Raw genomic sequence first — 23,991 nt, 5'->3', positions numbered from 1 at the left:
TACCATCCAGACTTCAGTGTTAGTGAAGAACACTAGTTCAGCTGAGGGGAAAGAAACTTATTTCTCTCTCTTCCACTAGGGTAGAAGAATATTTCAAATCACAGTCATTAGACAAAAGGGAAAGGGCAGGTTTAGTGAGGAGACATTTCTGAAGAGGACTGAAGGAGGGAACAAACCCATCTCCCCCTCCTTCTACCTCCTGGGGCAAATAACATCTACTCCTCACATCCTTTGCCTTTAAATGGAGGGGTTCCATTCTCTCTCTCTTTAATACCATCCAATCAATCCCTCCATTACACCTCCTGTCTTTACTTATCTCTCAATGGAATAAGCCATCTATCTGCCACCCAGATCATTTACTTTGAATGTCCATATTTCTCTCATTGATCCCATTCTCTTTTATTCACATGGCTACATCTAAGTTCATGGAATGACTTCTTCCTATCTAAAATTCTGCTTCCTAATTCATTTCTCTAACTAGACTTTTCCTCCTCCAAATTATGCTCAATGTTGGAAAGCATAAGTTTGACCATTTCTATAACTGTACTTAATAGTAACTCCAGTGGCTCCTTTTCACCCAAGAAAAATATAAACTACTTTTAATGGCATTTAAAGCCTTTCGCATCTTGGCTCCACACCACTTTTTATCATATATTACTATATATTCTGGCAAAATTGATCTTGATGTTCCAGTATACTTCCCTTCTCAATGCCTTTGTATAAACTGTACTCCATGCCTGAAATGTACTTACTATACAAATTAGAATGTCTACTTTACTTGAAGGCTTAACTTCAAATACAAGAACATAATGTATATATGCAACAAGATACCAAAAAACCACAATGAAAATAGACTAAAGTCATTAATATGAATTATTCACTTAGAATTTGTTTAGAATGATAATTGCAGGAAATGTTGCAAAATTAAAAAAGAACAAGTGAGACTCAAAAGAAAAAAATATGAAATATTAGAAGACATTCCTTTGAAGAAATGGAAAGTATAAAGACAAGGAACACTTCATACATGTTCCAAACGTTTCCCACTATATTGATGAGTTGGGTGATTTTGTTTTCTCTTCATCTTTTCACCATTTAAAAAATATTGTTTTATAGGATGTTTCTCTGAGAGGGAATGGAATGCTGGCAGTTTTCATGATGTAAAAACAAAAGATATCAATAAAAATTCTTTTAAAAAAGGAAAAGAAAAATACAAGGTGAAACAAAAAAAAATTCCAATAATTGGAAACATTTTTAAGATAATTAAAAACAAAGTCCTTTAATTTCTTCCCCTTTAACTAATTTCTTTAACTAAAAATTTCTTTACCTGTGCTGCAGCCCAAATGCAATCTATGTGCTGAGTACTTAGTCGTCCTTCTGCTGCCAGAAAATTCAAAATCACTTGGCACTGTTTGATAATCTGGAAAACAGGGACATATGTGTTCAATATACAAAATATTTTCATCTACCAAGGTTGAAGGAAACCAAGTTGATTTTTTTTTTTTACAAACCTCAATATGTAAATTTGGTCCAAATATATGCTCAACAACATTGTTGCTAATAAGCCAGTCTGCAAGCTCTTTTGCAATTGACCTAAAGTAAAATGATAAATATAGTTAGCATTGTAGATTAACTAAACTGGAAGACTTTTTCATAAAAAACTATTATAATCTAGTATTATTTATCAAAATGAAATGTGACTTCATTTGAATAAGTAGGCATATATACATATTTATTTTTTAGTAATTAAAAGAAACATCAAAACTGAAGCAAAATAAAGCTTTTGAGAACTCTTCATTAAAAAGCTTTAATCTGATCACTGAGAAAAATGTGAAATGAAGCAACTCACTAGCTCTACTTTTCTTCTCAGAGGCCTAATTTCAACTAAAAGATGACAGAATACTGAAATATTTAGTTCCCACCAGTTTCTTCTACTTATCATAGGTTAGTATTAGAAAAGTGGCAAGTCTGTTTTTGTACAATAATCCAAAAAGGTACAATGTAAGAAATGATATCATACTTAATACAGATGTTGCTGTATAATAATATATAAAAATCTTTTCTGCTCAAACTAAAAATCTTAAGGATCAATAGTTTGTCAGAAAAAACAGATTATCTGATCTTGAAGAGTAAGTGTTAATCATACGAGTCAAAGAAAATGGGAACAGATATTCTGTCCAATGTTGAATTCTAAAACATAAAAGTAGACTAAAACAAAATATGTTAAAAGTAAATAAAAGAAGAGGAAATGGTTAGAGTAAGTACTTTAGATATAACCTAAAAATTATACTTCGAAGAAGCTATAATTTCACTCACTTAAGAGAAATTTAAGGCTATTTCTAATTTATAGTTAGAATTTAATATCATTATACTGAAATACATTAGTAAATTAGTTTTAAATTACTTAGCTTAATTTTTTATTACTGGATCACCACACTAGGAATTGGTCTGAAATCTTAAAGCTAGTTCTAAATATAATCAGGCAATTACTCAACTAGAAGTCAGATATCCACCAAAAAAGAACGTGAGAAAGTAGACATAAGCAGAAATAGGCCTGGAAACATTGTGGCAAACAGTGGTAAAGAGACTGGGACAGGAATAGGAAGGCAGGGAGAGAGGGAATGAAGGAACAGAAGAAAACTAAAGGAAGAAGGAAAAGGAAAGGGAGGAAGGGAAAGAACAAAAAGGAGAAGAAATAAATATATAAGTAACAAGAAGTGATGATTCAAACTAGAGAGAAGGAAAATAAAATGGGGGCACATTACTTTTAAAATAGGAAAATGTACTGTATGAGAAATTGGCCTTGTAGGTATATGTAGCATATTCTAATTAGTAGGTATTAATAAGTATCATAAAGGAGAAAAACATTTGAAAATTATGTTAATAATAATATATATGAAGCCTAATTTGTTCTTTTTCGTTCACAATGAATCATGATTTTATATAGCAATATGGAAAGACATTGCCATTTTTATATAGTATTATAATTAATCTTACAGAATTAGCAATATTACACAAGAATCAATCAGTAAGCATTTATTGAAGATTTACAAAGTGCCAAGCACTGTGCTAAGTGCTTGAATAGCAAAGAAAACCCCTACCAAAAAAATTCTCTGACCTCCAGGGAGCTTATGTAATAATGAAGGAAAACCATACATTTAAATGAATATATAGAGTAGACAGAAAGGCACTAAGAAAACTATGAACACATTAAGGGCCTCTTTGAGATAAGATATCTACCACTAAATCAAAATTGTGGTAGCTGTCATCTATAGTCCTCTAGAATATTCTCCTTTTAATTTAATAAATGAATTTAGTCACTGGCTCATAATCTTTTTCTCTTTCCTCCAACACCTGCCCTCATTCTAGGATTTCAACATTCCTATGGATACTCTCCCAAATATCCTAACCTCTTAGTTCCTCATCTTACTCATTTCCTATAACCTAATCCTCCACCCCTACATCATATACATATATATATATATACACATAAATATATAGTATGTTATTCTATATTAACCTTTCCATCGTGCACAAATGTACTAATTTCCTTATCCGAACATAATTCATTGGGTTTCAACCTTTTCTTCTTCCTTCTATTACCAAATGCTACTTTGTCCACACAGTTTTGTTGCCTACACTGTGACCACAACCTCTCAGTTCTTTCCTAGGAACTAGGAGGCATTACTTCTGCCACTAGTCACACTCTCCTCTTTTCTTCATACTGACTACTTAATGAATCAATTCATTTCTGTACTGTTCTATTCTCAAGTCCCTAGCTCTTCTATCATATTGCTGATTGTGCTATACCAAGGTTCATCCCAAGATCACTCTACCATCTGCTGCCTTTGCTCCTGCACATGTGCTGCTGAATGAAGGTGGAGGAAAATCAAGAAAAATACCAGACTGAATATCTTGGAAATGTATGTGCCATAATGTCAAAGACCTTTACTGATGCAAGGCAATCCTTTTTCACCTCCCAAATTAACACATAATCCTACCCACTATAGTAGTTCTTCCAAATCTTTGCATCCCTTCTTCAAGCCTCTCATTGTTCCTCCCTCAACTCACAGCTAAGAAATTTACCTCAAATTTTACTGAAAAAACTGAGGTCATTTTGCCTAATTCTATCTCTTTATCAGCTTCCATGTATTCAGCTATCATCTTCATGTTGATATATCAAATATACTTACTGACCTCCAGTCTTACACCTTCAACTCTTCACTAGATATATCAAACTGAATTTCTAGGAGACATCTTAAATTCAACATGGGCAAAACTGAACTGGCCTCTATTTTTAGCTGCTTTAATGTAGGATCCCAAGTGAAAGACATAGCTTCATAATCACAATATAATTTCCATACCAAATTGTACAAAAGAAAATTTTTTCATTATTACTAGACTATAACTAGCACCAAGAAAACAAAGATATTTAAACGCTAATATACAAAAGAAAGTAATATGTACTATAGGAACATTCTAATAACACAGAATCCCAAACAAATGATTACTATTTCATGAGAAAAAATTAATAGGGGGAAAAAATGACATTTTGTTGATCATTGTAAGGGAAAGGTAATAAAATGTGTAAAATGAATAAGATTATTGTCAGTGCCACCAAAAAACATGGTTTAAAAGTTATATAAAAATTGTTTTTTGGTATCTAATACATGGATATTGTTAAATAAGTAAATGATTTATCATTTGTTTGTTTTACCTCTTCCTACCTTTGAAAGTTCATAATAAAACTATTCTCTAAATTCCCCTTCTAATTCTCCTACTTTTCATCTGTTCTATATATATTTTGTATCTAACAATTTATTCATATGTTGACTCCCATATTGGAATGTTAACACCTTGGGGTCAGAATTTTTTTTTCCTTTTGTATATTAGGACTTCACCGAATACATGAGAAATGCTTAATTAATGTTTAATGATTGGCTGATTCTTATTAAAAGTTTGTTGTTGGTTTTTTGGATGAGACGATGATCTCTAAAATATTTATTATAAAATTAAGACCCATTTTCCTAAAACTAGACTTCTATCCAACTGCTGGGTATCTATCCCCTCTATTCTTAACACAGAACATGTCCAGAGAGTGTCATACTGGAAAAAAGACTATGTTTGCTTCCCAAGGGGACAATCCACTCATCTTGGAATTTTATCCTGAGGACAAGCTTGATTGCCCAATAAATAAGTATAACTATTAGGTAGCTAAGCCAGTCCAGTCCCCTCTAATTCACTTTCTCCCATAAGTCTATAGCTTTCCATGTTTTAGTGATTGAGAAGATGAAAACTCCTAATGAGTGTTAACCTACTCCATTGGAATATAAGGTAATGACTGGCAAGAACTCTTTCCCTTATCTCCAGGTTTTAACATAATATCCAGCAATTAGGCTCTTTAACTCAGTCAATTCAACAAACTAAGTAAGATCTTGGATTTCCTAGTAAGGGAAAGACATCTCTGAAAACCAAAAAAGCAATGATTTCCTAACAAGAATAACTTTTTAATTTCCCCCACATATACTACTCCATCCCACTGGATAGTCTCCCTATCTGTGAATGAATATGGACAAAAGTTGAATAAACTACAATACAGAATGAATAGACAACCTATTCCATCCATTCATCATCAAACACTTCAAATGAACTAGGTATAGATCTGAGGAAGACAAAAAGGAAGTCAATAAGCTAGACTATTTGGGATTAGTTTGTTGGGGATTTTATAACACTAAGCATGATGCTGAGCTGAGCTTGACTGGTCAGTAAATGAATATAATTGCCAGGTATCTAGCTAGCCCAGATCTATCACATTCATTTCCTCAACAACCTCTGACATCCACACACCAATTCTAGCAACTAAGCTAATAATACCAGAATTTTCCCAGTGACACAGTAGACATACATGGAATATGAGCTCTAAATATACAAGATAATCTAATTACACAACCTCAGTTTATATTCATTATTTTATTCTTCTGTGTAACTTTTATGTTCTCTGCATGTAATCCTATTATGTAATTAGTATTTTAGGGCTAAACTGTAAGGAAAATCCCAATTATTAATTGAATGAATAACTGTGTATGACAATCGGTAATCAATAATCATATTATGAGTAAAATAACAAGGAAAAATCCTCTGAAATGACTTGACAAGATATCCCTGCCAAGGGGAGTTGTGTATATGCCTTCTGCATCCTGGAATATGTCCAGATGCTCCTAAGGCGGGGAGATTCATGACATCAGCTACAGCAGAACTGCAGCTATTTTTTTATATTACCATATATGGAGCAAAGGCTACTTAATCTCACCCTATAAGAACATAAGAAAAAAAAAACCCTCTTGTCCATCCTCCCGCCAGAAGAAATATTCAGCTGACTACCCATCCTTTTTGGGGAAGTTTATATAATCTGACTCTCTTGTATAATGTGTACATAAGACAGTCATTTCCTCATCTGTACATCTTAGAATATGCTAGGCATATCTTTGACCCTAACTTCTGTGATTTACAGCTCTGGCAATAAACATCAATTGGAGCTCAGAAATTGCTTCCCAGCATATTTTTCTTTAACATAAGAACTTGAAGCTGAGTTTCCAAAGGGTTACAAATGAAAATTTTCAAAGGAAAAGCTGAAATATGGATGTCAGCAGAGACAGGTATAATCAAAAGGGGAAAAAAGATATGTTGGTCATTCAGCAAAAACCAAGGATAACTGAAAATCTGTGAGTTCTATTGGTCTTCATAGAATGTTAAGAGAATTAGAAGGAAAAGGGAAAAAATATATGGATAACATGAAATCTAAACAGCTAGGGGAGGTATCCACATTAAGGAGATCAAAGATTCACTTAAGAATCAAGACTAGTCATCAATCCTCCTTTTCTAATTTTCTGGATGACATCATCAAACCCTCACCAAGTATTTAATATTGGAAAAGGAGAAAGAAGGGAAAGAAAAGAACGTACTGAAAATGGAATTGTAAAAAAGCTGGAATCCAACTAGCTAATATATGACCTCTAACAAAACAGAGTAATTTTTAAAAATTCTTTACTGATGGACGGAAAAATTTGTTCTCCCACAGAAGGAATCAAGGGAGATCAAATAGGTTTTAGAAATAAAAGAAGTAGATGTAAAAAGGGTAAATCAAGTAAATGGAACAAAAAGCAGAATAATTTAGGGGTGAGACAAATTGGTAAAACTAAGAAAGATGGTTTCAAGATGGAAGAGGATAGTATGGAGCTTTGGAAAAGAATTAATGGACAAAAGAATTTTAGTGGGGTTGTTAAAAAGTTTTAATCATGTGCTTAAGATTTTGTATAAATACAAATAGTACAAAAAAAGTGACTAAAAACCTAAATTATTCTGAAAAGTTGGGGAAACTGTGCTGAGATTTGCCCTGAATGTTCACTGTTTGTATTACCACCATAGCCAAAATGATATCTGCAGACTATCTTTAAAAGAGAAGGGAGACCCCCCTCATGGAGGCGGCGGCGGTGGTGGTGGTGGTGGCGGTGACGGTGGCTTTGGGACGGTGATGGAGAGCGCGAGCCCGGCGATCCTTCCCTCCCTACCCCCAGATGCTGTGCGCCCTTTGACCCTTCCCAGACCCCGACCCTCCCCCTCCCCCCCACGCCGGGACGATGGTGAAGTATTTCCTGGGGCAGAGCGTGCTCCGGAGCTCCTGGGACCAAGTGTTCGCTGCCTTCTGGCAGCGCTACCCCAACCCCTACAGCAAACATGTACTGACCGAGGACATTGTGCACCGGGAAGTCACTCCTGACCAGAAGCTGCTATCCAGGTGGCTTCTGACAAAGACCAACAGGATGCCCCGCTGGGCGGAGCGCTTCTTCCCTGCTAACGTAGCCCACTCGGTATACATCCTAGAGGACTCTATCGTGGACCCACAGAACCAGACCATGACCACTTTCACCTGGAACATTAACCATGCCCGACTGATGGTAGTGGAGGAAAGATGTGTTTACTGTGTGAACCCTGAAAACAGTGGCTGGACTGAAATCCGATGGGAGGCCTGGGTCTCCTCCAGTTTGTTTGGGGTGTCCAGAGCTGTACAGGAGTTTGGCCTGGCTAGATTCAAAAGTAATGTGACCAAGACCATCAAAGGCTTTGAGTACATCTTGGCCAAACTGCAAGGTGAAGCTCCTTCTAAGACACTTGTTGAAACAGCTAAGGAAGCAACTGAGAAGGCAAAGGAAACTGCTTTGGCGGCTACTGAGAAGGCCAAGGACCTGGCTAGTAAGGCAGTCACAAAGAAACAGCAGCAGCAACAGCAACACTATGTTTAAAGGAGCCATCCTGCTGCCTCCCCTGCACCGGAAGGGCCCTGCTGCCCTCTTAGATTGCCAGTCCCCAAGACTGAGAGCCTCCTGGCAAGACCTGAGCTTGGAGTCCAGAGCCCCAGCCCCCAAGCAGACCATCAGCACAATGCAAGCCCACAGACAATCCAGCTCTTGTCCCATTACCTGCCCTGTGTCCAAGTTATAATTTATCATTAAAAATCAATTTTCAGTCTTAAAAAAAAAAAAGAGAGAAGGGACTAGAAGAACACCTCCTCATTCTCCAAGGTGTAAGGGAGGAAGAAGGGTTCTCAAAAGGAATACAAAAGGAAGGGTTCATAGAGGAAAACCACATGAAAGGGATGAAGAAAGTGGGGAAAATAAAGAGTTGACTTTCGTCAAATTGATAGAGAATGGAAGATTATAATACAGGAGAAAAGGAAAGGAAAGGATATATGTATAATTAAGATCTTAAAAACAGATTTGTGGCTCTGGCTGTTCCTCAAAGCTGAATGCTCTAAAGAAGATGCTTTGAAACATTAGAGAAAAAGAAGCTATCAAGTAAAGGATCAAGGTAAGGGAAAGAAACAAGAAGAATAGCAGTAGCTAGCTAGTGATTTGTTGTTCACAGCTGAGGTCCCTCCAACTCTAAAATTCTGTGATTTTATAATTTTGGACAGAATATAAAAATATTTCAGGAAATGCACTCATTAGTAAATGTTGTAACTGTAATGGTAAGCCCAGCAATAAGAAAGGATGAGCTATCAACAAAGATTGCCCTTTTAAGGACAGTAGACACTTAAGAATAACTACTAAAAACTTGTAGGAAAATGAAAAATTATAGCAACATTTAACGCAGTAGAAAATTTTAATACGATACTGCACAATTAAAGGTAAGCCTAATAAAAGAAAAATGGAGAATGGAAACTCAGGATATAGGTCTTTAAAATTTCTTGATACTCTACCAACAACTGAAAGCCAAGGACAAAAGGATAAGAAGATACCTGGGTTAAAGGAATGCAAAAACTGAGGCAGCATGGCTCAGTGGATAGAGAACCAAGCCCAGAGGCAAGAAGGTCTAGGTTCTAATCTGACCTGAGACTTCTTAACTGTGTGACTGAGCAAGTCACAACACCAGTTGCCTAGCCCTAACCACTCTTCTGCCTTGGAACCCATGTTTACTATTGACTCTTAAGATAGCTCTGGCATTTTCATCTTTGTTTATTGGCTTCCTTTAAATCCCAACTGAAATTCTTTTTTCTGCAGTAAGTCATTTCTACTCAGACATATGTTTACCTTCTCTTATTACCTATTTATCCTATATCTAGCTTGTTTGTGCAAATGTGCCCACTTGTCTTCTTAATTAGACTGATTCCTTTGATATCTTTTTCTTTTGATTCCTAACTCTTAGCACAGTATTAGGCACAAAGCAAGTACTAAATAACTGTTTACTGTCTGACAAAAATGTCTCATCAAAGGATAGAAAGAATGGCTAAGTGATGCAGATTTAGCATGACCTGGTAACAAAAATGTTAAATGGCAGACTAAAGATTTTGAGATTCATTTCAAGTCAATCACTTCTTTATTTAATTCAATCACTCTGATTCTAGTTATTTTCCTCACATCCAGGCCTTCCCTTTTTGATATAATGCATAGACTAATATTCCTAGTGCAAAGTTCAGATATTATTCCAAACCTCAACAACCTTGAGTAGTTCACATTCAATTTGCTTTCCCAGCTTTAACACAATTCTCCTACATGTATTTTTTTTAAAGCTCCTACAATGAATTAAATGCTCCACCACGATTTTCTCACAATCTTTCTTTAAGAATTGTCCCTAACCTCAATTCATCTTGTAGAAAACCAAAGCAATCAACAATGACAAAAAAAAAATGAAAAATGGAGATTGTTAGGTTAAAAAAAAAAGGTACATGAATGTGCTGTTAGGGGAAATACAAATCCATATAGTAGTTCTAAAAAAGAATTTGGAACAATTCTCTCATAGTCTCTAAACAATGCATAAAGCAATCTGTATCACAAACATATATTTAAAAAAAAAAGGAAATGAAACGAAATGAAACGAAAGGGAAAAACAAAGACATTATAGGTACAAAAAAATTTTATATCAGCTTTTTTTGGAGTACCCATCAATTGAGATTGGTGAACAAGTCATGGAGCATGCAGGTAATAAAATAACTGAATCCTAATAAATGATGAATGGGACAGTTTTTTAAAAATATGGAAGATCTGTATAAACTTATTTAAAATGAAATAATCAGAATCAGAACAAATTACACCACTGCAACATTATGAAGAAAAAAAACTTTGAAAGACTTAAATGTTGATACACGAAATAATCAACCATGACTCCAGGAGACAACTAAAGAAATATGCTATCAGGGGCAGCTGGGTAGCTAAGTGGATTGAGAGCCAGGCCTAGAGACGGGAAGTCCTAGGTTCAAATCTGGCCTCAGACACTTCCCAGCTGTGTGACCCTGGGCAAGTCACTTGACCCCCATTGTCTAGCCCTTACCACTCTTCTGCCTTGTAACCAATACACAGTATTGATTCCTACATGGAAGGGAAGGGTTTTTAAAAAAAAGGGGGAAAAAAAGAAATATACTATTCATACTTCCTAAAAGAGAGATAAGAGTCAATGGTGAAAAAAAGCATAAAGACATAACTAATTTAGGCATTTGTTTTGCTTCACTCTATGTATATTTATTATTAGAGGTTTATTTCATATTTCTTTGCAGAATCGAAGGAACTAAGGCTAATATTGATATAACAAAAATTATAAAAGAATAGGAAGGTCAGAAGTAATTTTACTTAAGCCAAATCGATTTGCAAGTTATATATTTAATTTATTATGAATTTTAAAGAAAAGAAAAGCAAGCTCAGTTTTATGCACAACTCTTTACATTCCATAGCATAAAGAAATGTTCAACATTCATACATTAAGAATAAAAACAAAATTATCGCTGACCACGGGGAAGAAAGGGTAGAGATGATAACAAGAAAGGGATAATTTGAGCACACAATTATAAGATGCCAAAAGTGAAAAAAGGCAATTTTTCTTCCCCCATTTTTCCTTAGGTGGGCCCGCTCGGGAAGAGAGGGGAGAAAAAATCAAAACTTTATATGAATGTGTGTATGTATATATATGTATAAAAGATCAAAGATCTGCTAAGGATTTGAATAGGTACTGATGGAAGAGTATAAATACATTCATTGTAATAAGTGGTCACATGTGAAAAAACAGAATTTCAGGAAAATTTAAGAATATATAAAAACTTATAATGAAAAAATTGTTTAAGATTTGCAGTGTAAAATGATTATATTTGAATGATTAGACTTACCAAAAATGCTTATCAAACTGAATTTGAGAATTGCAAAAAATGAGTAGGAAGTATATAAGAATTTAATATCAATTTATTAAAATATATGATGTAATATGAAGATTTTGAAGAATGTAAATTTTGGATAGACATATAAACATGTAAAATTGTCACTTTAAAACATGTTATGTTAGAACTCAAAACACAACTAAGAGAGGTTGAAGACAATTGGGAAAAGAACTGAAAAATTAAGATAAGTCATCTGGAAACAGAGGCACTTGAACAAAAATGAGAAAATAGTGTCTTGAAAGGCAAAATCAACCAGCTGGAAAATGAGGCAAAGGAGATGAAAGATGAGGCAAAGGAGATGAAAGACGAGATTAAGAGGATGAAAGATGATCTTCAAAGAAAAATCAGACCAGAAGGAAAACGATGACCAAAAAGCCAGAGATGAAATCCAATCTTTAAAAACCAGAATAAAACAACTGGAATCAAGTGACCTCATAAGTGTAAACCTTAAAATTTCTTAGACTTATAAATGTTGGAAATTTCACCATTGGGAAATTTCATACTTGATAAATTTCCTATTGATAGTGGAAACTCTATTGGAATGTGAACCCCATTGGCATGGGAGGTTCCTCCTCCTCCCTTCTTAAGATTACTTTAGGACAGAAACCTTTTGCTGAACAATGGAAAGGGCTTTGACCTATGCTTAAGCATAGAACAGGAATTTCTTTGAGTCATGATTGATTTTAGAATTGATACAATAGAGATACTTGGAATGACAGAACCAGGTCTTGGAAAATACAATTTCCACCCTACTCAGCCTAACAGGATTTAGGAAGGGCTGCAGCAAAGGATGAAGATTTAATTATTTGAGAATATGACCTTCAACACACATGTGCAAAGGGGGGCCGACCTCTGGGCGGTCCTGGGTTAAGCTAGAGCCACCATTGGCACAGGGAAGACTTGGACAGTGATTGGTAGATGTGAGAACTGAGGGGAGGGAACTTAGATGATTTCCTTAAAGATAGCAGGGTCTGAGGACTAGACGGAGGTTGGTTGGAGAGTTTTTTGGCTCTGAGTGGTTGGAGAGGTGTTCTGAGAAGCTTGCTCTTAAGGAAGCTGGAGGTGGAGGCCCCTGAGACTGTTTCTCCATTTTGGTCACGTGAGTGATAGGGACTGATCTCTTTTCCTTGCCTCAGCTATCTAAGGGCTTGGGCCTTTTGGCCCAGCCTAAACAGAAGGGGTATTTAAGCCCTATTCCCTTCTCTCCCCTTTCTTTCTCTCTCTCTCTCTCTCCCTCTCTCTATCTCTAATACCTTTCTTCCTCCTGTTTGTAATTAAACTCCATAAAAGGTTGACTGCTGACTTGAGTTTTCATTTAGGAATTACATAGCTGAATTCCTTGGCGACCTTAAATTAATATATATCAGTCTCTTAAAGTGATTTCCTTGTCACATAAGGCAGCAGGACACTATAAAACAAAACAAAAAGAATGAAAAAATTGAGGAAAATGTAAAGCAACTAATTCACAAAACAGACGATTTAGAAAATCGTTCAAGAAGAGAAATTTAAGAATAATTGGACTACCAGAAGACCCCCACAAAAGAAAAAGCCTGGACATAATACTAGAGGAAATTATCCAGGAAAACTGTCCTGATCCTAGAACAAGAGGGGAAAGTTGAGATTGAAAGAATCCACAGATCACCCCCTGTATTTAATCCCCAACTGACAACACCAAGAAATGTTATAGCCAAATTCAAAAACAATCAGATGAAAGAAAAGATATTACAAGCTGCCAAGAAGAAGCCATTCAGATACCATGGAAACACAGTGACATTAACACAGGATCTGGCTCCATCCACACTGAAGGACCGAAAGGCATGGAATACGATATTCCGGAAAGCAAGGGAACTAGGTCTACAACCAGGAATAAAATACCCATCAAAACTGACTATATTCTTACAGGAGAAAGCATGGTCATTCAACATAAGAGAAGAGTTCCAAGCATTCATAAATAAAAGACCAGACCTGAACAGAAAATTTGATGTCCAACCACAGAACTCAAGAGAATCATCAAAAGGTAATTAAAAAGAGGGGGGGGGGGGGAAGACAACAAAAAAATTTTAAGAGACTCAATAAGTTAAAATGATATGTATCCCTATAAGAAAAGAGGTCATTGGTAACTCTTAAAAACTGTTGCTATCACCTGAGCAGCTAGAAGAATTACACTCAGAGGGAATAGTGACAAACTGTGTAGGATGAAAGGACAAGAAATAAATAGGTATATAGATACATGCATGCATAAATACATATACATGTATATATATGTATATATATATATATACACATGACTAGAGCTAAAAAAATGATATGACTAAAAGAAATGGGAAATGAAACAAATGAGGATAAATTTATATGTAACAAAGAAGGTCATGGTGGGAGGGGGGAGAACATCGATACACTGGAAGGGTAAAGAGGTTGGAGATAGGAAATACTCAACTCTTACATACTTTGAAACTGACCCAAAGAGGGAAGAACAATTCAATACATTGGGAAAGAGAATAGATTTGCGCCCTATAGGGGAGTAGAAGGGTAAAAAACGGACTGGTGGGGAGGGAAGCAGTACAAGGGAGGGAGAGGGTGGAGGTGGGGGGTTAAAAAGACTACAGGGGAAAATAAGGGGGGGGGTAGAAAGGGAAGTAAAATAGGTGGGGGAACTAGGGGGAACTGACTATAAGCAAACATTGGTATAGAAGGAAATAGTGAAAGAAGAAAATGCAGGACCAGGAGGAGAAATCAAAATGCTGGGAAATACACAGCTTGTAGTCATTACTCTGAATGTGAATGGAATGAACTCACCCATAAAACGCAAGCTAATAGCAGAGTGGATTAGAATCCAAAACCCTACCATATGCTGTCTGCAAGAAACATACATGAGGAAGGTAGATACGCATAGGGTGAAAGTAAGAGGCTGGAGCCAAATTTATTGGGCATCAAATGATAAAAAGAAGGCAGGAGAAGCAATCATGATATTGGACAAAGCCAAGGTAAAAATAAATCTAATTAAAAGAGATAGGGAAGGTAATTACATCCTGATAAAATGCAGTATAGACAATGAGGAAATATCTGTACTCAATATGTATGCACCAAATGGCAGAGCATCCAAATTTTTAAAGGAGAAACTAGAGGAGCTTAAGGATGAAATAGATAGAAAAACTATTGTAAACCTTGAAATTTCTTAGACTTGTGGATGTTGGAAATTTCACCATTAGAAAGTTTCATACTTGGAAAAAATTTCCTACTGATATTAAGAACTCTATTGGAATGTGAACCCCATTGGCATGGGAGGACCCTTCTCCTCCCTACTTGAGACTGCTTTAGGACAGAAACCTTTTGCTGAACAATGGAAAGGGCTTTGACCTATGCTTAAGCATAGAACAGGAAGTTCTTTGAGTTATGATTGATTTTAGAATTGATACAATAGAGATACTTGGAATGACAGAACCAGGTCTTGGAACTTACAATCTCCACCCTACTCAGCCTAACAGGATTTAGGAAGGGCTGCAGCATAGATCAAAATTTAATTATTTGAGAATATGACCTTCAACACACATGTGCAAAGGGGGGCAGACCTCTGGGCGGTCCTGGGTTAAGCTAGAGCCACCATTGGCACAGGGGAAACATGGACAGTGATTGGTAGATGTGAGAACTGAGGGGAGGGAACTTAGATGGTTTCCTTAAAGATAGCGAGGTCTGAGGACTGGAGGAGGTTGGAGAGGTTTTGCTCTGAGAGGTTGTGCTCTGAGAAGCTTGCTCTTAAGGAAGCTGAAGGTGGAGGCCCCTGAGAGTGTTTCTCTATTTTGGTCACGTGACTGATAGGGACTGATCTCTTTTCTTTGCCTCAGCTATCTAAGGGCTTGGGCCTTTTGGCCCAGCCTAAACAGAAGGGGTATTTAAGCCCTATTCCCTTCTCTCCTCTCTCTCTCTCTCTTTCTCTCTTTCTCTCTTTCTCTCTTTCTTTCTTTCTCTCTTTCTCTCTCTTTCTTTCTTTCTTTCTTTCTCTCTTTCTTTCTTTCTCTCTTTCTTTCTCTCTCTCTCTCTCTCTCTCTCTCTCTCTCTCTCTCTCTCTCTCTCTCTCTCTCTCTCTCTCTCTCTCTAATACCTTTCTTCCTCCTGTTTGTAATTAAAAACTCCATAAAAGGTTGAGTGCTGACTTGAGTTTCATTTAGGAATTACATAGCTGATGGGTTCAAATCAAGAAAACATCTAATGCCCAGTGGACTTACGCGTCGGCTATGGGGGGTGGGGGGGAGGATAAGAAAATGATCTATGTCTTTAACGAATAATGCTTGGAAATGATCAAATAAAATATATTTAAAAAAAAAAAAAGGAATTACATAGCTGAATTCCTTGGCGACCTTAAATTAATATATATCAGTCTTTTAAAGTGATTTCCTTGTCAGACTATACTAGTGGGAGATCTGAACCTTCCCCTATCAGAACTAGATAAATCAAATAAAAAAATAAATAAGAAAGAGGTGAGAGAAGCAAATGAAATCTTAGAAAAATTAGAGTTAGTAGACATATGGAGAAAAATAAATAGGGACAAAAAGGAATATACCTTTTCAGCAGCACATGGTACATTCACAAAAATTGACCATGTACTAAGGCACAAAATCATTGCAAACAAGTGCAAAAGGGCAAAAATAATAAATGCAACCTTCTCAGATCACAATGCAAAAAAAAAATAATAATTAGTAAGGGTACATGGATAGATAAATCAAAAATTTATTGGAAATTAAACAATATGATTCTCCAAAACCATCTAAAGAACAAATTGTAGAAATAATGAATAACTTCATTGAAGAAAATTACAATTGTGAGACATCCTTTCAAAACCTATGGGATGCAGCCAAAGCAGTACTCAGGGGGAAATTTATATATATAAACAAATTAAGAAGGGCAGAGGTCAATGAATTGGGCATGCAAATTAAAAAACTAGAAAGTGAACAAATTAAAAACCTTCAGATGAATACTAAATTAGAGATCCTAAAAATCAAAGGAGAAATTAATAAAATTGTAAGTCAAAGAACTATTGATTTACTAAGTAAGACTAGAGGCTGGTACTTTGAAAAAACAAATAAAATTGACAAAGTACTAGTCAGTCTAATTAAAAAAAGGAAAGAAAAAAACAAATTGACAGTATCCAAGATGAAAAGGGAGACCTCACCTCTAATGAAGAGGAAATCAAGGCAATAGTTAAAAACTACTATGTCCAATTATATGGCAAAAAAATATGGCAATCTTAGTGATATGGCAATACTTACAAAAATATAAATTGCCTAGACTAAAAGAAGAAGAAATAAATTACCTAAACAACCCCATATCAGAAAAAGAAATTGAACAAGCCATCAAAGAACTCCCTAAGAAAAAATCCCCAGGTCCAGACAGATTCACAAATGAATTCTATCAAACATTCAAAGAACAACTAACCCCAATACTATACAAACTATTTGACAGAATAAGTCAAGAAGTGGTTCTACCAAATTCTTTTTACAACACAAACATGGTACTGATCCCAAAGCCAGGCAGGTTAAAAACAGAGAAAGAAAACTATAGGCCAATCTCCCTAATGGATATAGATGCAAAAATCTTAAATCGGATAGTAGCAAAAAGACTCCAGCAAGTCATCACAAGAGTTATCCACTACGATCAGGTAGGATTTATACGAGGAATGCAAGGATGGTTCAATATTAGGAAAACCATCCACATAATTGACCATATTAACAAGCAAACTGACAAAAATCACATGATTATCTCAATAGATGCAGAAAAAAGCCTTTGACAAAATACAATACTCATTCCTATTGAAAACACTAGAAAGTATAGGAATAGAGAGGCCTTTCCTAAAAATAATAAACAGTATATACCTAAAACCATCAGCAAACATCATCTGCAATGGGGAAAAACTCAAAGCCTTCCCAATAAGATCAGGAGTCAAACAAGGATGCCCATTATCACCTTTATTATTTAATATTGTACTAGAAACACTAGCAGTAGCAATTAGAGAAGAAAAAGAAATTGAAGGTATTAAAATTGGCAATGAGGAGACCAAGCTGTCACTCTTTGTGGATGATATGATGATTTACTTAAAGAATCCTAGGGAATCAACCAAAAAGCTAATCGAAATAATCAACAACTTTAGCAAAGTTGCAGGATACAAAATAAACCCACATAAGTCATCAGCATTTCTATCTATCTCCAACGCAGTTCAGCAGCAAGAATTAGAAAGAGAAGTTCCATTTAAAGTCACCCGAGACAACATAAAATACTAAGGAATCTATCTGCCGAGACAAACACAAGAACTATATGGACACAACTACAAAACACTCTCCACACAATTAAAACTAGATCTAAACAATTGGAAAAACACTGATTGCTCATGGGTGGGATGAGCTAACATAATAAAAATGACCATCCTACCCAAACTTATCTATCTATTTAGTGCCATACCCATTGAACTAACAAAAAACTATTTTTGATTTAGAGAAAACCATAACAAAGTTAATTTGGAAGAATAAAGGATCAAGGATATCCAGGGAAATAATGAAAATAGGAAGGTGGTCTTGCAGTCCCAGATCTCAAACTATATTACAAAGCAGCGGTCATCAACACAATTTGGTACTGGCTAAGAGACAGAAGGAGGATCAGTGGAATAGACTTGGTGTAAATGACCTCAGTAAAACAGTCTTTGACAAACCCAAAGACCCCAGCTTTTGGGACAAAAATCAAGTATTTGATAAAAACTGCTGGGAACACTGGAAGACAGTGTGGGAGAGATTAGGTTTGGATCAACACCTCACACCCTACACCAAGATAAACTCAGAATGGGCGAATGACTTGAATATAAAGAAGGAAACTATAAGTAAATTAGGTGAACACAGAAGAGTATACATATCAGACCTTTGGGAAGGGAAAGATTTTAAAACCAAGCAAGACTTAGAGTCACAAAATGCAAAATAAATAATTTTGACTACATCAAATTAAAAAGGTTTTGTACAAACAAAACCAATGTATCTAAAATTAGAAGGAAAGCAACAAATTGGGAAACAATCTTCATAACAAAAACCTCTGACAAAGTTCTAATTACTCAAATCTATAAAGAGCTAAACCAGTTGTACAAAAAAATCAAGTCATTCTCCAATTGAAAAATGGGCAAGGGACATGAATAGGCAATTTTCAGTTAAAGAAATCAAAACTATTAATAAGCACATGAAAAAGTGCTCTACATCTCTTATAATCAGAGAGATGCAAATCAAAACAACTCTGAGGTATCACCTCACACCTAGCAGATTGGCTAACATGACAGCAAAGGAAAGTAATGAATGCTAGAGGGGACTTGTCAAAGTAGGGACACTGATTCATTGCTGGTGAGGTTGTGAATTGATCCAACCATTCTGGAGGGCAATTTGGAACTATGCCCAACCAGCGATAAAAGACTGTCTCCCCTTTGATCCAGCCATAGCACTGCTGGGTTTATACCCCAAAGGAAAAAGACTTGTACAAGAATATTCATAGCTGCGCTCTTTGTGGTGGCCAAAAATTGGAAAACGAGGGGATGCCCATCAATTGGGGAATGGCTGAACAAACTGTGGTATATGTTGGTGATGGAATACTATTGTGCTAAAAGGAATAATAAAGTAGAGGAATTCCATGGAGACTGGAACAACCTCCAGGAAGTGATGCAGAGAGAGAGGAGCAGAACCAGGAGAACATTGTACACAGAGACTGACACATTGTGGTACATGAGAATGTAATGGACTTCTCCAGTAATGGCTTTACAAAGTCTCTGAACTACCTGCAGTGATCTACGAGAAAAAAACAAAAACAAAAAACTATCCTCAAGCAGAGGACAAACTGAGGGAGTAAAAACACCAAGGAAAGTGAACTGCTTGACTACAGATGTTGAGGGGACATGATGGAGGAGAGAAGCTAAATGAGCACCCTAAGGCAAATACCAACACCAAGGAAATGGGTTCAGAGCAAGGACACATGTGATACCCAGATGAATCACCCATCGGCTAGGGAAGGGGAGTAAGGGGGGTGGGAGGAGGAAAAGAAAATGATCTGTTTCCAATGAACAATGTATGAAAATGACCAAATAAAATAATGTTTAAAAACTAAAAAAAAAAAACATGTACTAGAATTAACATTAGAGTATCAAAAAGTAGAAAAATAAAAAATGATATATGTATTAGGAATTTGGTATATATGTGCAATGTTTAAGAAGAAATTCATGATATAAGGACTAACATGCAATTTGCTAAAATATAATTATGTACAGACACCTGTAAAACACTGACCACTGAGGCATGTACTTGCTTAAGAAACATTTACCAATTCAAGCTCTATAAAGTGTAAATATGAATAAGAAGTTAATATCAACTTTATAACAGCTATAATATTGTTCAAAAATGCACATTTCCATAATTCATCACAATTAGCAAATTTAAAGGATGAAACTATAAATATTACTAATAAATGGTAAAATATGTAAAGCATCAAAAAGAATTGGTTTAAATTAAATATTTTAGGTTTATTCATGAAAATGAATAATTCATATAAAGAAAAAGAAATGGTTAATACAAAGAAAAACTTGTTTAGAAATTTCCTAAATTTTCAAAAAATTTCCATTAACATTTTATTTTTAAAATTTCAATTAAAATTTTATTAAAATTCAAAGTTAGAAAATGATGCTATGTCCTATACAAAAATTTGGTTCAATTTAGTTGGTTATTTTTATTTTTAAAAAATTACAAAAACAAAAATTAACATCTATTTTAGCAACTTAAAATTAAACTTTAATATACTAAATCTTAGTCAAATAATGCCTACTGTGTTCATTGCACATCCCTAAAAGGTTATTTCAGCAACCTGGAATTGAGATCAAAATGTAAAAAAATCAAAGATATTAAGGAAAAAAGGTTGAAATATTATTCATCTGTTATTGCGAAATGCCACTGAAGATTAACATGGATTAAAATACAATTTGTTAATAATTAACTATGTGTGAAAATGAAATACACAGCTATCCTATAAAGAAAATGTATTTTTCACTGGAATTGGATAAGGATAAAAGTGATATGCAAACAATTTAAATGAATAATACATTTGAGTAGAACAATTTGACCAGCCCAGAAATCATTTAGGACTTCGAATAAGACTATTTATTGTAGACAAATAATTGTAATTACCTTTCCATTGTTTATTACAAGGGCAGTAAAAAGGAGACAAGAAGTGAAAAATCTAGTACAGAATACATACAACAAATGTCATATCAGAAAATAAATCGTGAAATTTAATCAATTATGCAAAAATATTTTGAGATATCCATTTGAAAGTTTGGGAATTTCAAATCAACATGAGAATATATGAAGCCAAAATAAATCACAATAAGGATATTTTTTAGATAATATTGCAAAAGATTTAAAAATTCCTACATGCCTATTAATCCCTTCCCCACAGTAAATTTAAAACCTATGGCATTAATTAGCAGCCTCATTGAATTTTGTTATGGTATGGAAAATAATACTGCAACCTAAACAGTCACAAATATTGGATTTTTGACACAATTACTATATATTGAGTGTTACCAAAACATATACCTCGTTCTATAAAAACTGAAAAAATGTGTTAAAATGTAAACTATGTGTAGAAACAATTTGTTATGAATCAATCATGTTTACTTGCAATGATATATGATTTGTATTGTAAACCAAAACTTTAAGGTAAATTGGATATGACAATGTACAAAGGATATGTTATGTATTAACATAATGCTAATTCTCTGCCAAATTACTGACCAGCTCCTGTACCTTTTCCTGTATAAATTGTGAAAAATTGCCAAATAACTTAAACTTTGTTGGTGAGTACCAAATCTTAGAAAAAATGGGAAAATTATTGGAAAGAAAAATTGGTTATCATGACTTACAAAATAAAAATTTTTTCATTGTGTATGTGAATCTTGGAAATTTTTCAGCTCCTAGATGCAATTGGTGGGATTTGCTATTTAAGGTAAAAGCTTTTGGAAATGCAACTAATATTAATTCTGAGTTTTGAATTCAAGTATAGTTGTCTGATAGATCACTGAACTTTATCCACCATTCATAAGGCATCATTTATTAACAACCCTGACTTGTACCTTAAGTCTGTGTTTAATCCTTTCTCTGCATTTTCCTTTTAAAGCAAAATGTTATATAATCAAAGCAAAGTGAAATAATTGAAGCCCCAGAAACTCAAATGTGTATAGCAATCAAATATGTTCCACTAATTACTTAAGAGACTGTATGCCACCACAAATTTTTGTTTAATTGAATTTACAATGAATCCCTAGTGAACTAATTCACTTGTATAATCACTGAACATGAGTTGGACTGACCTATTTAAAAAAACAAACAAAAAAAACAGAAATATAACACAGGGTTTTGTTTTTATCTACACAGAAAATGAACACCTACAGCAGAGAATCTTTCAGGAACAGCTGAATATGAAAAAATCCAGATGACCACCCTGAAGCCAAAAGCCACCAAAGCTTTGGAGACGAGCTAAAAGAAAAAGCTCACAAGGCAGAACAGTTCCTGGAGGTGGCAAGCTTCCCTAAGACTAATTAATCTTAACTATTAACTGTAGCCCAATTATTACTATTATTGTGTTTCAGCTACCTTGAAAAATATAACTTATAACTATGTACAGCCTTATATTCTGATATTAGCTATAACTATTTCTGTATCAAAGGTAAATTTTCAAAATGAATTTCCCCTTCTATTTGCTCAATATAACCTCACACTTATTCTACCAGAAGATAGCACAGCATAACAGATCTGCATTTAGCAAGACTTGGCACAAATATCTTATACCAAACACTTGCAGATTTGATTAGGAAGAAAAGATACACACCAGGCCCTAATATATTACTCCATAACAAAATATATTCCTTAGCAGCCTAATAGCATGGACATTTAGAAATTAAACAAATTTGACTTATAAGTAAAGGAGAAGTCAATATTTTCTTGGCTTATGGAACCAAGAATTAGATGCTAATACAATCAGGCCTAATAAAAGTAGCTCTCTTAAGCTGTGATGGTTGATGTTTGTCATAAAGGCAAAAGGACCTTGAGTCTCAAAAAAAGCATCAGAGGAGATGCTTTGTTGGGGAGGCAGTCTTAGTAACCCTAGGATTGGACCACCTGACTTGAAGCCAAAGACCCCTGAGTGGAAGTCATCTACGCTCCTATGCTAAAACTATGAAGAAATGTCTGCCTATGACAAAACACTGTGTTCAACATACACAGCATATTCTGAGGCTGAAAAAAGGCCCTAGTAAAAAGTGAAATTTCAAAAGCTGCATTTCCAAGTAAACAGAACTTCAGCAAAACAGTATTTACCTTTTTAGCCTTACACAATCCTTACAAATCATATACTCATCTTGCCTTCATTTGTTTAATTTAAATAAAAAAGGAGCAAATGTAGCCCCCAGTAGTGAGAATAGGTCCCAATAAAACCAGAACCATTAGCTAGCTAGAGCCAGGCAGGTATGATCTCACCCAAAGCACAGTGAATTTTAAAACTATTCCACTCTAATCAGACCATTCTTTAGAAGATCTGACTTAGCTACTTCCTGATCAATAACAATGGAGATGCTTGGAATAACAGAATCAGGTCTTGGAAAAGCCACATTCTCCACCCTAATCAGTTTATTTTTAATTTTTATTTATTTTTTTAAAAACCCTTACCTTCCATCTTGGAGTCAATACTATGTATTGGCTCCAAGGCAGAAGAGTGATAAGGGCTAGGCAATGGAGGTCAAGTGACTTGCCTAGGGTCACACAGCCAGGAAGTGTCTGAGGTCAGATTTGAACCTAGGACCTCCTCTTTGAACCTTAGGACAGACCTCTGGGCTGTCCTAAGTCAAGCTAAGTCCTGATTGGTACAGATGAGATGCAGAAAAGTGATGTAAAAACGTCCATATAAGGCACATTTCCCTGGAGAGACGACTTTGGCTGGCAGCGTGCTAAGCTTTCAGACATCTTGGAATGTTGGATGGCGAGTTTGCCCTGGAGCTGATTTCAGGTTCGGGCATCTTACTAAGCCTCTTTGGAGGTCAAGCTGATTCTTTCCTCCTTCACACTCAAACCCTTACTTTCTAGATCTCCTATCTTCCTGCCTGGTATTAGCCCCTTCTTTCCTCCTTCTTAAAATCTTCTCTACTATATCAATTAAATCACCATAAAATTTGACAGCTGACTTGCATATTTTATTATTTGGGATTCACCCTTTACAGCACCTGATAAGTTCTTGGC

The 23,991-nt window shown here is 35.2% G+C and overlaps 2 protein-coding genes across 11 annotated transcripts in view; one reads left to right on the top strand and one right to left on the bottom strand.

Annotated features, from left to right (window-relative positions):
• USP34 (ubiquitin specific peptidase 34) overlaps positions 1–23,991 on the bottom strand; it is a 357,595-nt gene that overhangs the window by 201,904 nt on the left and 131,700 nt on the right. For all 10 annotated transcript variants that reach the window (XM_056813961.1, XM_056813959.1, XM_056813952.1 and 7 more), the window contains 2 exons: positions 1,509–1,590; positions 1,325–1,417 (listed from right to left, as the gene is read on the bottom strand). In XM_056813961.1, coding sequence (XP_056669939.1) covers positions 1,325–1,417; positions 1,509–1,590 — 175 coding nt within the window. The remainder of the gene's footprint in view (positions 1–1,324; positions 1,418–1,508; positions 1,591–23,991) is intronic.
• On the top strand, positions 7,466–8,537 carry LOC103095887 (PRELI domain-containing protein 1, mitochondrial-like). The gene has a single exon (XM_056813964.1). The coding sequence runs from the start codon at positions 7,635–7,637 to the stop codon at positions 8,295–8,297; it is 663 nt and encodes a 220-aa protein (XP_056669942.1). The 5' UTR covers positions 7,466–7,634; the 3' UTR covers positions 8,298–8,537.

This window comes from Monodelphis domestica, chromosome 1 (genome assembly GCF_027887165.1).
Source record: "Monodelphis domestica isolate mMonDom1 chromosome 1, mMonDom1.pri, whole genome shotgun sequence".
NCBI lineage: Eukaryota > Metazoa > Chordata > Mammalia > Didelphimorphia > Didelphidae > Monodelphis > Monodelphis domestica.
The sequence above is the reverse complement of the archived record's forward strand: the minus strand, read 5'-3'. Positions and strand labels throughout refer to the sequence as shown.

Bases quoted from the DNA above. Each gene is read 5' to 3' on its own strand.
- LOC103095887 (XM_056813964.1), top strand. From the start codon at position 7,635: ATGGTGAAGTATTTCCTGGGGCAGAGCGTGCTCCGGAGCTCCTGGGAC.